At 37.8% G+C, this 14,732-nt stretch overlaps 2 protein-coding genes across 3 annotated transcripts in view; one reads left to right on the top strand and one right to left on the bottom strand.

The window, feature by feature from the left end:
- The window catches only part of CCDC92B (coiled-coil domain containing 92B), a 358,816-nt gene that overhangs the window by 196,600 nt on the left and 147,484 nt on the right, over positions 1-14,732 (top strand). The window lies entirely within an intron of this gene.
- PAFAH1B1 (platelet activating factor acetylhydrolase 1b regulatory subunit 1) overlaps positions 1-14,732 on the bottom strand; it is a 56,258-nt gene that overhangs the window by 27,969 nt on the left and 13,557 nt on the right. For both annotated transcript variants that reach the window (XM_026710141.2, XM_087926274.1), the window contains exons 2-3: positions 6,769-6,980; positions 136-220 (exon numbers count right to left, since the gene is read on the bottom strand). In XM_026710141.2, the coding sequence (XP_026565926.1) occupies positions 136-220; positions 6,769-6,800 (117 nt within the window). In that variant the 5' untranslated portion in view covers positions 6,801-6,980. The remainder of the gene's footprint in view (positions 1-135; positions 221-6,768; positions 6,981-14,732) is intronic.

Genomic DNA, 14,732 nt, shown 5'->3' with positions numbered 1-14,732 from the left:
TTCATCATTAATGAGTATCACTAAGACTATAGGTCATTATGCTATACTAGGGGAAACTGCCGACACTATATGACAATTGATAAGAGACTGTGGGAAGAATTATCCCCCTAGCTGGAATATGAGAAATATACTCACCACATCAAGCTCTGCCTCCTTTTTAAAAACAGAGTATGCCTCTTCATAGCCGTTAGAACGAAGATAATCTGCTATCGCTCGATTTCTAAATGGAGAGATTTGGTTCACAAATTAATAATCACAGGAATTTTGAATAGTCCCCAACCTATGTTATCTCCAATACTTGCTCTACCAGAACCAACAAGGAGACAAAACTCTCCCCCTTTTGTTTTGAAAGGGAAATTATGACTCATATCTCAATCCGTGTGTATATCCGTCATAGTTCTGTACAACATAAAATTTATCTTACAGTATATTTATTAGTAGTAACAGTAATTATTTTGCCAGGGAAGAAAGAAAATCAGACTTTGTCTGGACTTGTCAGAGGTTTCTGACATAACTGTTTCTGCTGCCGTCCTAATTTGTTTTACAGAGTTAGGAGTGTTAGACACATGTCTAAATTCTATGCAGTGGAGGGAAGAATTTTGGACTTCCTACTCATTTTAACATCCACCAAAAATTACCTTGTAGGGGAGATGGATGTCATAAAAAAAGTAATAAATAGAATAAAAAATAAATCTACATGTAAGAAATTGTAAGGGGGTGGCAAAGCACCTGGAGTTAACACTGCATGTGTCAAGAACATTCAGCTACACATCTTTTCTTTCTTAAACCCCACTGTGGCAAATAAAAATCCTGAATTAATTCCTGGAATTAAAAATGGGCTGGATGAATGCCATTAATGTAAAACTTACATCAGGTTTTGAAAGAACGATGGTTACAGATAGTCCACAACTGAGCCCAAAATTTCTGCTGCTATGCAAGGTGTTACGTGTATTTTGTCCCATTTTACAATCTTTCCTGACAAGTGAATCACTGCAATTGGTGAGTAACACGGTTGTTAAGCGAACCTGACTTCCCCGTTGGCTTTTGATTGTCAGAAGGTTGGAAAAGGTGATCACATGATCCCAGAACACTCCATAAATACGAGCCAGTGGAAGTGTCAGAATTTAGATTGTGTGACCATGGGGTTATGTGGAAAACAGGTCATAAGTCACTTTTTTCAGTGCTGTTGTAACTCTGAATGATCACTAAACAAACTTGTTTAAGTCAAGGACTACCAGGCTCATTAATGAGACACCTTCCTTGAGCTATCAGATTCAGATCCAAAAATCTCTCCTGTATTCCCAAATAAGAGTCTGGCAATGAACTTTTTCTTTGATAACTGAGATTAGTCTTAGGGGCCTACCCAACTAATCATTCTCTTATATCAGTTTGCTGCAGTACAACTAACTTATTGAAAATATCTGGTCCAAAATACACTGCTCAAAAAAAATAAAGGGAACACAAAAATAAGACTCCTAGATCTGAATGAATGAAATATTCTTATTAAATACTTTGTTCATTACATAGATGAATGTGCTGACAACAAAATCACACAAAAATTATCAATGGAAATCAAATTTAGCAACCCAGGGAGGTCTGGATTTGGAGTTACACTCAAAATTAAAGTGGAAAAAAATACTACAGGCTGATCCAACTTTGATGTAATGTCCTTAAAACACGTCAAAAAGAGGCTTAGTAGTGTGTGTGTGGCCTCCATGTGGCCTGAATGACCTCCCTACAACGCCTGGGCATGCTCCCGATGAGGTGGCGGATGGTCTCCTGAGGGATTTCCTCCCACACCTGGACTAAAGCATCCCCCAACTCCTGGACAGTCTGTGGTGCAACGTGGCATTGGTGGATGGAGCAAGACATGATGTCCCGATGTGCTCAATTAGATTCAGGTCTGGGGAACGGGCGGGACAGTCCATAGCATCAATGCCTTTGTCTTGCAGGAACTGCTGACACACTCCAGCCACATGAGGTCTAGCATTGTCGTGCATTAGGAGAAACCCAGGGCCAACCGCATCAGCATATGGTCTCAAAAGGGGTCTGAGGATCTCATCTCGGTACCTAATGGCAGTCAGGCTACCTATGGCGAAGACATGGGGGGCTGTGCGGACCCCTAAAGAAATGCCACCCCACACCATTACTGACCCACTGCCAAACCGGTCATGCTGGATGATGTTGCAGGCAGCAGAACATTCTCCACGGCGTCTCCAGACCCTGTCACGTCTGTCACACGTGCTCAGTGTGAACCTGCTTTCATCTGTGAAGAGCACAGGGTACCAGTCTCGAATTTGCCAATCTTGGTGTTTTCTGGCAAATGCCAAACGTCCTGCATGGTGTTGGGCTGTAAGCACAACCCTCCCCTGTGGACATCGGGCCCTCATACCACCCTCATGGAGTCTGTTTCTGACCATTTGAACAGCCTCATGCACATTTGTGGCCCGCTGGAGGTCATTTTGCAGGTCTCTGGCAGTGCTCCTCCTGTCCCTCCTTGCACAAAGGTGGACGTAGCGGTCCTGATGCTGGATTGTTGCCCTCCTCCACATCTCCTGATGCACTGGCCTGTCTCCTGGTAGCGTCTCCATGTTCTGGACACTACGCTGACAGACACAGCAAACCTTCTTGCCACAGCTCACATAGATGAGCTGCACTCCCTGAGCCACTTGTGTGGGTTGTAGACTCCGTCTCATGCTACCACTAGAGTGAAAGCACCGCCAGCATTCAAAAATGACCGAACCATCAGCCAGAAAGCATAGGAACTGAGAAGTGGTCTGTGATCAGAACCACTCCTTTATTGGGGATGTCTTGCTAACTGCCTATGCTTTCCACCTGTTGTCTATTCCATTTGCACAACAGCATGTGAAATTGATTGTCAATCAGCATTGCTACCTAAGTGGACAGTTTGATTTCATAGAAGTGTGACTGACTTGGAGTTACATTGTGTTGTTTAAGTGTTCCCTTTATTTTTTTGAGCAGTGTGTAAATGTTGCTATTTTGTCTTATTCCAGATGCAATTATCAGGCAACATCAGAACTAACAGATCTGTGTATATCAAGGCTCACTGTAATGCTGGTCCTGATCCTGAAAGCCCTATCTGAGCTGTTTGCAAAGATAACTTTTCCATTCATATGCACTAGGATTATCCATGCACTATCGACAGAGCCTGATATACAATTGTAGCATTGTAGTTCTAAAAGCTGGTAATTTTTTGGCAATTGGATTACTTTATGATTTTCCTGCCCAGAAGAATTGATGTGGAAGTTGCATTTTTGGTACCTTCTGGGTTCCCCCCACTCTAAAGAAGCATAAAACAAATGCAACTATTATTCCAACCAATCATGTAAGGGATGCACATCTGTAGTCTAAACAAGAAGCGTTTCTATTCCAAAGGATTTTCTGGTAAAAGCAGACTGAGGACAAAATAAGGACAAAAGACACTGATTCTCAAAAAGGGCTATGATTGCAGGCAGGCTATAACCAAAATAAAACAGGGTATAACATCACTTGGTTTATTGAACCAGGACAGCAACCTGATCAGCAATTAACTGACCATCAACTAACCCTTTGATTACTACTGAGTGACCATCAATAGCAATACCACTTAAGACTTAGTGCTTTACAGCCTCTCTAAGAGGTTTATAGAGTCAGCATCTTGCCCCAAACAATCTGGGCCCTCATTTTACCAACCTCGGAAGGATGGAAGGAGTCATCATCAAACTAGCAGAGCAGTTATCTTCAATGTATACACTGCAATAATTTTGCCAAGAAATAATATCCTCGTTAAACAAAACTGCCTTGGTAAATCCAGAACTTGTTAGAAATCTCTCTCTCTCTCTCTCTCTCTCTCTCTCTCTCTCTCACACACACACACACACACACACACACACACACACACACACCTACTGAATATGTTAGTTTTGGAACAAGCAAATTAACTCTGCATAAATTTCATGTTCAATCTAAAATGCCCAACAACAGTCTATTCAACTTTAAACAGCCTAAGACCCAAGGTCTTCAAAAATAACATACCAAACACTCTCCCAACACATCCATCAAGATTAGCTGAAGACGCTGAGCCTCTGAAACTACCAGTGAATTCAGTCTATAGGAGTCAGACCTTCTATAGGCAGCATGCCAATTATGGAAGTCAATGGAATGTCACCTGAGCATGTTCTGCCACATTTCATTAACTGGAAGACTGTCAGTAGTACGGTCCCTGTTTAGAAAGTCTTTCCACTTAAATCATTCAACCTAGCACCTCCTTTGTGGTCCTCTTGGTAGCAAACCAAGAAAAATTCTCTTTTTTTAAAGCCACTTCAGGTATAGAATTATGTAACAGTAGAAACAGCATGTAACACCATGCTTAGTTATAATCCTTACCACCTCCCAATGTGTTGGCTAAGGATCAAGGCATTGTAAGAGTTATAGTCCTATGTATCTGGACTATATCAGATAGGAGAAACCAACACATAGCTACACATAGCCATCAAATTTACAACAGTTTGTTTAGTGACCAAAGTTACATCATCACTGAAAAGTGGCCCATGACCGTTTTTCACAGTTATAACCGTTGTAGCATCGCCATGGTTATGTGATTTACATTTGGATGCTTGACAACTGACTCACATTTATGACGGTTGCAGCGTCATGGAGTCATGTGATCCCCTTTTGACACCTTCTGACAAACAAAGTCAATGGGGAAACAGTGCAGTGATTCATTTAACAAATGGGGCAAGAAAAGTCATAAAATGGGGCAAAACTCACAAATTTCTCACTTAACAACATAAAGTTTAGACTACCTGTACTGTACTGTACTATAAGTTAAACAGAGCTATCCATTCTCAAACACTGTCATGCTAAAAATAATTTTGGAAATGTTGTGAGCTATTCATCAAAAGGATGATTAAGATAAGGTTGGTGTAATGTGATGAATTAACTGTGATGTTGAAATGCCACTGAGGTGGCACTGCCATACTATGCAATAGCCAGCATCACTTCTTGGCGCCTTCCCCAGCCATTCATTGTACTGGCAGAGGCTGCTTGGTGGTGGAAGCCCAACCCACCCTGAAGACATAAAATAGGGAAAGGCTGAGTTTCTGATCCTGTTCCCACAACATGATCAACCTCATCCATGTGCCAAGTTAATATGAAGTGGATGAGGAAAACAAAAAGGATCCTGAATAAATTTATGCTACTTGGTTTTAGACGAATGCTCCTGAAGTACAGAAGTGCTGTAGCCACAATGTTCTCCCTTCTTTATTTAAAAAAAAAAACAGGCACTCTACCTTTCTAGCTATTATCAAGGTCAATCAAGATGGCTTACAATAAAAGGATCAAAAGTCTGCAGGTGAACACAGCATTGACAAATATTAACACAGCAGTAGGCATACAATACCATTCAGAACAGGAGTTGAGCAAAGGAAAAGACTGTGTCACTAAAATGTGTGTATACTTAGGAATGCTGCAGTTCTCAGGTTCTCAGAAGCAAATTCTGTAATATTATTTCTAGCATAGAATATGCCTCACTTAATCAACATTATTTTCTTCTGTCAATAGATGATGGAAGACTCGGCTTACTTTAATGAGCAAGTGGTCTTGGATTGAAACTTACCAATACATTCAACAAGACTGCACGGAGAGACTGTTCTGCATTTTTGTTCAATCACAGCACCAAACAGCATAGCGTGTTCCCTCTGGATCCATTACTAAAGCTATGAGTCAGCCATAGCCACTTGAAGGCTCAGACAGCTGCTTCATCATATACCCAGAGACCTTGAGAAGACCTCAAGAAGCAACTTCAAAAGCCACTTCCAAAGGAACACTTGGACGGTTACAAAATGAACTCATTTTTAAGGCATAGTAAAACATACAATCACAGCCTGGGGGGTGGGGCAGGGAGGTTATCTAAATCAATTCAATGAACACGCTTTAGTAGAAGCTATTCTCAAAACTTATAAAATAATCTTGATCTTTTACTATGACCTTAGACAGATATAGTAAATACTCTGTGTTTCTTCCATTAATTTTGATGAAGGAAGCCAGTCCTTATACCTTTTCTCCAAATATTTATGTCTTCAAGTAATTCCTTTATTTTGCTCAAGTTTTGCTCCATTCCTTTTCTGGAATTGAAGTATATCACACTAACTCAGTTTAATTCTGGGTGAACATGTTCAGTATCCAGCCAACTATGATCAATAAATCATGATTTAAAAAAAGAGCTAAGTGTGAATGTATGTAAACTAGGCTATATGCCCTTAACTGCTAATTTATATGAACTCCTTAATTTGCCAAATGTGTGATTATTTCACATTTATTTTATAAATAACCCCAGCTTATCTTAATAAGGTTCAAATTTCCTCAAGCTTTCGGATGGAAGCATAAGGCAGCTTGACATCCTCCAATTTTGAGCATGAATTCCCAGAATTCTTGAGCTATAATAAACATGATTTTTATTAAGAATTCTGGAAGCTGCAGTTTACAATCTAGAGTGAGTCCAGGTTTGGGAAGATTGCTTTAAAACATGCTGCTCCCCCTCTCCTGCCATCCTATGTCTAGCCACTTCCCCATATGAAACCAGATTATTAGAATTTGGAAGCAGTCTGATGTGCTTTGTTCCTTATGAACTGCCACCATTTTTCTTTAGCAATTGTTGCTTTGTGTTTAGCAGTGGGTGTTAATTCAACAAGATAAAATGTGATCACAAGCAGCAGCTGATTTAGGATAAAATCGATGTTAAAAAATTGATGCTTCTCAAGTACTCACAGCTCATCTCGTTGCCTCTGTGACAGCACCATTGTGGCTGTGATGTCTGGTTAACGTGATCCAGCTGTCTCCTCTGCGTCAAGCTCCTTTGAAATTCTGTGATACACAATTCAGTCTGCCACAAAGTGGCTTCAACCCAAAAGACAAGGCGTTGCCACAGGTAAACACTAGCAAATAGGCAGGATGCATTCAACAATGAAGAGTCATTCCATCTAGAAAACAAAAATAATAGTATTTTGTAGAATGTGTCAGTAATATATATACAGGGTTTCTTTCAATTTAAGGATATTTGCAGCATAAAAGCGTTACATGTAATTTTAGCTTAAAGAGTAGCATTTCCTAAAAAGATTTCCCCTAAATTTCCACCAACCGGTAATTTTTAATGCATCAGAAGAAAAAAAAATATTGTATACAAACAATAATTGTATAATTACTTTCTTGTATTCTTAATTTAATTCTTAATTTAAATATAAATTAAACCAAATTTGGTTTGTTCTGCCTGCCATATTTTACAAGCAGCCCCAATGGCTTAAAAATTTGACTATGCAAATTAGAAAACATCAATGTTTGTCATTTGTTAGATCCGTCGTTTGTTCTAAGATAAAATGCCCATTAAACTCATATTATGCAGAATAGATCTAGTCTTACCCTTTAAATATCTCCAAATATTTAAAAAGCAATGATACCACTGACACTGCAGTATGTAAAATGGTAGGCTCAATTAGCCAATCAAAGATTACTGAACTAGTCATTGGCCACAGAAAAACATTCTAGTAAATTCAATATTCAAAGTCATCAGTTGGAGAATATCAGGTAATAAAAAGGTTTGGCAAATCACATTTGAAAATACTGAAATATCCCATTAATTTATGTTCAAGAATATTATTACTTTAAAAACCCGCTCTGTAATATTCTTTATAATGAATACTAGCAAGGTACCCGTGCTTTACTACGAAACTATGTGATTGGACAAGTTTTTGGGGAGGGAAATAAGAAAAAAAAATTCTGCCTCTGCCTACCAGCATCCATCGGTATTCATCTGGCTAGCGTCCTGCCAGTGTATGAGAGAGTTGAGGGCTGTTTGGAAAGTGAAGCGGTATTTGCTGTGTGAGCAAGGAGACAGCAAGGAGCCTGGACGTGGCTTAGCTCAACTGTTCTGTACTGAGGCTGCTTGGTGCTGTGAAACTAAAACTGAAACTCCTCTCCTCTGCTTATACTTTGCATTTGGAACAGATTTCTTTTCAGGTGAGGAAGGGAAGTAGAACTCCTTAGCATCAGAGCGTGTTAATAATAATATACGAAATACTAATGTTCTGGTGGTCATTTCGAAAAATCCTTTCTTAGTGAGCACCTAGAAGCCAAGAGGAACATACATGCCAAATTTCAAGTGTGTAGGCTTTACGGTTCTGGAAATTTTGTGATGATGCATGAGTATTTCACTTTTATATGTATAGATATACATGTTCAGACTGACGCGCCCCAAACCAATGGACACATTGAGAAAATTACAGGGACGGCAACTAACCATTCCAATTTACATTTAAGACATTCAACTGAAACTATTCTGCAGCTATGGCTTAGCAGGTAAATTACTTTTCAACAATGAATTGCAGCTACTGTGAAGAAAATCTCAAGTAGGGCTAATATGTAAGCAACTATGTCATTACTATGCATTATTTGGCCACAACCGCTGTATGGGCTCCACAGCACTCTTCGATCCTCAAGCCAGTTGGCAAAGCCAAGACTTCAAGCCCTTACAGAAGGCCATCAAGGTTGGGGCCAGACAAACCTTGGGGTGGGGTGGGGGGAGAATGATGTTCCATACATGGATGCATCAGCAAAAAAAGGCTCTCCTTCCGGGTCCCACCAGATGAAACTCTCTAATAGACCTGCAATAAGTCTCTTCTGCCAGATCCATTGGTATGGTAGATACCACTGGAAACAGTAGGGATCCCTCAAATGTACTGCATAATTCAACGATAGGGAGAGGAAAAGAATGAGGCCCGTCAGAAGATACAATACACAGTATAAGATTCCACCCCAAATCCGAAGGCAAAACGAAGCACCTGCCTAGAATAAAGATTGTGCTTTATACTAAATCACATTAGTTGTTCCTTTTACTTGGCAATAATTTGAACCCTCCAGGAGGTGGGGAATAGTATTTGGAGAGGTAAATTTACTCATGACTTCTAAAATTCCTCTCTAATTTCTTAGTGGACAATTTTTCCCTGTAATTCGTAGAATTACAAATGCATCATCTTTAAGCATTTTAATGTAAATAACAAAAATTAAAAATAAAGTTTTAAAAAAATCTAAAAGTACAGGTGTTCCTTGACTTATTGAGATGAAAATTTTTGTTGTTGAGATATTTATTAAGTGAATTTAGCTCCATTTCCATTTCTTGCCACAGTTAAGTGAATCACTGCAGTTGTTAAATTAGTGACCTTCTTCTTAGGTAAATCTGGCTTCCCCATTGATGTTGCTTGTCAAAAGGTCACAAAAGGTGATCACATGATCGTGGGATAGTGCAACCATCATAAATATGAATCAGTTGCCAAGAATCTGAATTTGATCACGTGGCCATAGGTGCTGCAACGGTAGTAAGTGTGAAAACTGATCATAAGTCGCTTTTTTCAGTGCCATTGTAAACAGTCACTAAATGAATTGTTGTAAATTGAGGACTACCTGTACCTTAATCTTAAGAAAATAGTCATGGTTATTCCAAGCTTTCTTCATTACAGAGGTATTATTTTAGCCAACTAGGTGCTATGTTGTTGTTATTGCTACAATCTTAAGAATTAATAGTTTTTCAAAACCTGTGCCTAATGCATGTCAATTAATAAAAGTTTAAACAATTCTTTCTTGAGTGCTTCATAGAATAATCCAGTCATATTTCAGATGACTGTAAACACAAACTAATTCTGAGAGCAATGGAATGCACACCAGAAGAATGAAAATATATTTAATGAAAAATACAAGCATTACCTAATTTTCAGCAAATCATGTTACATACATTTAACATTTCAGAGGTTTAACTTAATCCAATCGCCTCTATTCTGCTATACCACAAATGGTATGACATGACCCTCTCCCAATATTGTTCAACTTCATACAGGGGATTTTCAGATTAGATTTAATCAAGATTTACTTCCCTCCAAAATTTCTAAACACATATACCTGACATTAATTTTGAAACCTTAATGAATTTTACATATCAAAGTTATGCTTACAGCATTACACTGAATGTTTTAACAAGTAAAAGAGGTAATGAGTTTCTACGTTTGTTTACATATGCTAGTATATAAATATGCTAGAGGCTAATTAATCTAAGCTTTCCTCTTGCATAATTACCAAGCCTGTTTAATTTTATGATTCTCTTTCTGCTCAAGAAGTACCTTCCAATCAATGTACCCTCTTCATCTTTCAACTGTCCACTGTTCATTGGAAAGCTTTAATAAAATAATCTTTATCGCAAAGATGTCAAATAACTTTAAAATCTCGTAACTCCCATGTGTAAGAAATATATTAAAATGATCAACCATCAATAATTCACATAGATTCTTATGGCTCTGACAATGAATTAAAATGCTCAGCTACAGCCTTAATTCTCAGTCTGTTTCCTATGACAGGAAATCAACTTATTGCTCATTAAAAATAGTTATGTGCTTTCTCAAATACCAGAAAATGTAGTGTTTACCCAGACTGAAAACACAATGTAAGATCAATTTACCAGATCTTGATGCAACGGACTTGTCAAGCACTTGACTAACTTTCTGCTGTGATTTACATCTTTGCATAGTGATCTATTACATAAATCGGTTTATTTGCAGGAGAGCATCATTATGTAGATGACATCCTCACAGGAAAGATGTAAGGGGTTGGTCACCTAGTCAAATAAACTCCAATCCCCATTTCATCTAAATAAAAGCGTCTATAATGGATGGCTGCCCCCAATTTATGTCTCAGTGCTTCTAGTAAAAGGGACTTACTATCTTTCTGGGTACCAGATTCCCCTTTTAAGCCATTCTTCCACAAGGAAAATATTCTCAACATTTAACTAGAATTGTCTTCCTGCAACACTTCTGTGTCCTACCCATTGAAACGCTATAGGATAGCTCTTGAAATGTTCCATCCAGATATCTAAAGTATGCTATTATAGATTTGTCCACCCTCAACATGAAAAAAATCGATGCTTCTTCCTGATAAATCACACCAATGCTCTATAAATTCCTTAAAATCAATTCAAAATCTTTTTTAGAATCTTCTCAGATACCGATATCCAGCTGAGTAGCCCCTTGTGGGTTCTGTGATGCTCTGTAAACTTGGTGTTGTTGTTGTTTTGCAGACATTTTATTGCCAAACAAGATAACATCAGTCCTAATCCCTATGTCCTTCTTTTGGCTCTTTAAAGACATCTTCTTCCAGTTATCTCTAGAATTCTCAATGATAATGCACACATTCCTTCAATGCCCAGGATGCAATTCATCTGAGACTGAATATTTAAACTCATTCAAAATAAATGGATATTCTGTGCTTCTACTGATAACAATATTTACTCCTACCCTTTTATCCTGCTCTTTACACTTGCTGCGTTGCAATCTTAAGAGTCACCCCACCAAAGCTCAAGTAATGTATATCAACTGCATTATATTTGCCTTCTTACACTAAGAGTTCACCTATTTCCCACACTGAGCACACGCATGTTGGCAGCAAAGGCCATGAACTTTATGAGCCTATATTCTTTCGGATTTTTCATTTAGTTTAACAGGCTCCATTTCAGCAACATTTCTACTTCTTTCAATAGTGTGCAAGACTCTGATATCTTCCCTTTAGAGTTTTCATATGCAATCTCAGTAGGATTCAGCCCTCCTCAAGCTACTTCGGCCAAATTACATTTTTATTAGTATTTTACCCTATATGCCAAGAGCCCACCTTCCTGGTAAAAGGACCCTAGAAACCAATTCTTCCCGAAATTTTAAAAAAATGATTTATAGGGAGCCCATGATTTATAACAGTTCATTTAATGATAAAAGTTATAATGGCACTGAAAAAAGTGACTTATGGTCATTTTTCACACTTATGACCCCTACAGCATAGCTATGTGATTTACATTCAGACACTTGACAACTGGTATACTTACAATGGTTGCAGGGTCCCGGGGTCATGTTGACCTTCTGACAAGCAGTCAATGAGGAAACCAGATTCACTTAACAACCATGTTACTAATTTAACAACTGCAGTGATTCACTTAACAAATGTGGCAGGAAAAGACATAAAATGGGGCAAAACTCACTTAAGTTTCTCACTTAACAACATCAATTGTGGTCGTGAGTCAAGGACTGCCTTTATTTTCTTTTTTCTTCCCATTTCCAGTCCTATTATGGAGTGGAAGTACAGATTAAAATATCCCATGAAGGCCCCAGCTCCAACTTTTTATGTTTGTATACAAGGATAGTTGGTCTTTGCAATAATTTCACTCTGGCCAACCAAATTGGCTGTCAGTGCACTTAATGTTTCCCAGAAAACGATCTGTTACACCCCTGACCCCTGATCCTGGCAAACATCATATTTTACAAAGTGGATGGATCTGATTGGTATGCTTATTTCAACTCCTTATTATACTGGTTTTCCCTCCTTTTCAATGTCTTTTTTGAATAGTATACATCTATACTCTCTATTCATGATTTGTGAATGCATGTTAAGTTTTTATCCCATCCTAAAGTCTTAGAGGAATTATAGCGCATTTGATCAACATTGATAAAAACCCAATTTCAGATTAGTTGTTAAGTATTTTGCAATAGTCTCTGATGCATTTTCTGCCAATCACCTGTAACATTTGATCAACAAAGAAAGGGCTTTTAAAAATTTAAACATATCCCTCTTTACTACAAAAAGGTTGTCTGATCAAATTATTGTTTTAAAAAAATATGTTTAAATGCCACTCACTGTAATTCCATTAACATTCTGTTTTGTGTTACATAGTAAAAAAAAAGTTCAAAAGCATCCTACAACTATTTTATCAAAAAACAGCTAATTAAATTTGACAAATCTAAGCATGTAATGTTAATAACAACCTTGCTCTGATAAGCCATGCCTCATTTGCTTTAAAGCTAGGCAGTTATTAGTCTTACTAGTGGTGAGTCACTTGTGAGATGGGCAAGCTATTTGATAAATACATATTAACTCTTGAATGATTTAAAAGTTATTTTATACTTCATTTTCCTCTTCTGATTTTTTTATTAGCAGGCAAGAAAGTAAAACTATGGAACATGTGCAATCAGTCTTAACATTGTATGGACTTCAAAAAATTTACTATGTGTTTTATATATTATACTCCTCACAAGCAGTCAAATCTCGGACTGCATTGCTGTCATTCTTTATTACTGGTTTGTATATAAACAAGATTTCATTAGCACTGCACTTTCTTAATCTACTTCATCATCTGGAGGAATTGAACTTACAGAAATGCTGGAGCATAATCATAACGGAAATAATCATCTTAAATCCTGAACTTTACTTACTTAAATATTAAAGATTAGAATATGTGTGTCATTTCATGTTTTATGCCAAGAAATCCAATTGGTTCTCTCCATGGTTAATGCTTTGAGAAGAATGGGGAAGAAGAGTGAATGAGTACAAATCATGGAAAGTAAGAAAAGTTGCCTAAATGCTTACTGGAAATTTTAACTTTGGAATCCTCTCTGTTAAAGGTTCATCATCCGACTCTCCAAGGAACCCTTCTGGTAACACACTGCACCTACTGGAATTACTGTTTAAAATTTCCCAGGATTGTAGTTTTATTTATATTTGTGCCCTTGTTCATTTATTCAATTTATCGATGAACTACTCAACCGATATGTAAAACATTCCATTACAGAGAATTCAGTGTGCTTTGAAATTGGTCCAGTGTTAAATATATACATTTCAAGATTGGACTAATTCCAAAACATTCAAAATGTTCAATTCCAGAACTGGAATACTCTATATTGCCTGGTCAACATTTCTCGTTTCAGAACTTAAAGACAGACAAGTCTGACTAGTACTAGGATGGAAGACTTCCAGGGCCTTACAACCTCCAAGACCTTAGGCTGTACAAAAAATCTGGGAAACAAAAAACCCTTTCCTCAAAGGTGACAGTGGCAGTGTTTATAATACACTGTTGTCCAGAAAGCCACTTTACCTTATAGTTAATACATCACCATGGCATTATTTCCAGCAGTGTGTAGAAAAGAAAAAAAATACGACTTGGACTGTTTATACAGCCAATTATTACTTCTGTGTTAATTGTATGGATCCACTTGTGACTTAACATTATACGGCAGTGGTTTTCAACCTTTTCTTCATCAAGGACCCTCTTTAAATACATTTTGTGGCCACAGAACTCCAAGATTTAAATTAAGATTTAAATAATAACATTTCTTCAAGCCTTCGTGGACCCCCTGTGATGACATTGCAGCCCTCCAGGGGACTGCGGACCACAGGATGAGAACCATTGTTACAGGGGAGAGCCCTATAACTAACTGGCAATAATTCCCTGTATGCAGTCATGAAGATTTAAAATTTGCTTGGAAGACATTTTATAAAGATTGCAGGTTCCACTTCAAAGTGTTTTCTTAAAATATTAAATGCAGTTTGGCCTTTATTTATATCATGGCTGTCAGGACTCCGACATGGACCCCCATCCAAATCATAAGTCTTTAGCCGTATCTCTGAGTAAACAAGGCTGATTTATTAGGAGTTGACATGTATTTATTAGGAATTGACATTAATGTCATCTACTACTAAAAAGACTAAAGTAGTATTTTGGTCTTTTTAGTTGTCAATGACATTAATACATCTCTACAGGTAAACCCTGTTGTAGCATAGACTCTTGTATCAAAATTACATACATTTATTGGTTTATTTTGTAGGTACGTTTGATTGCATATTTGCTATCATTTAAATTGCCAGGAAACGGTCTGAAA

This window comes from Pseudonaja textilis, chromosome 1, assembly GCF_049901715.1.
Source record: "Pseudonaja textilis isolate UNSWEBS1 chromosome 1, rPseTex1.2, whole genome shotgun sequence".
Taxonomy (NCBI): domain Eukaryota; kingdom Metazoa; phylum Chordata; class Lepidosauria; order Squamata; family Elapidae; genus Pseudonaja; species Pseudonaja textilis.
Note: the sequence above shows the minus strand (reverse complement) of the source record. Positions and strands in the feature narration are given on the sequence as shown.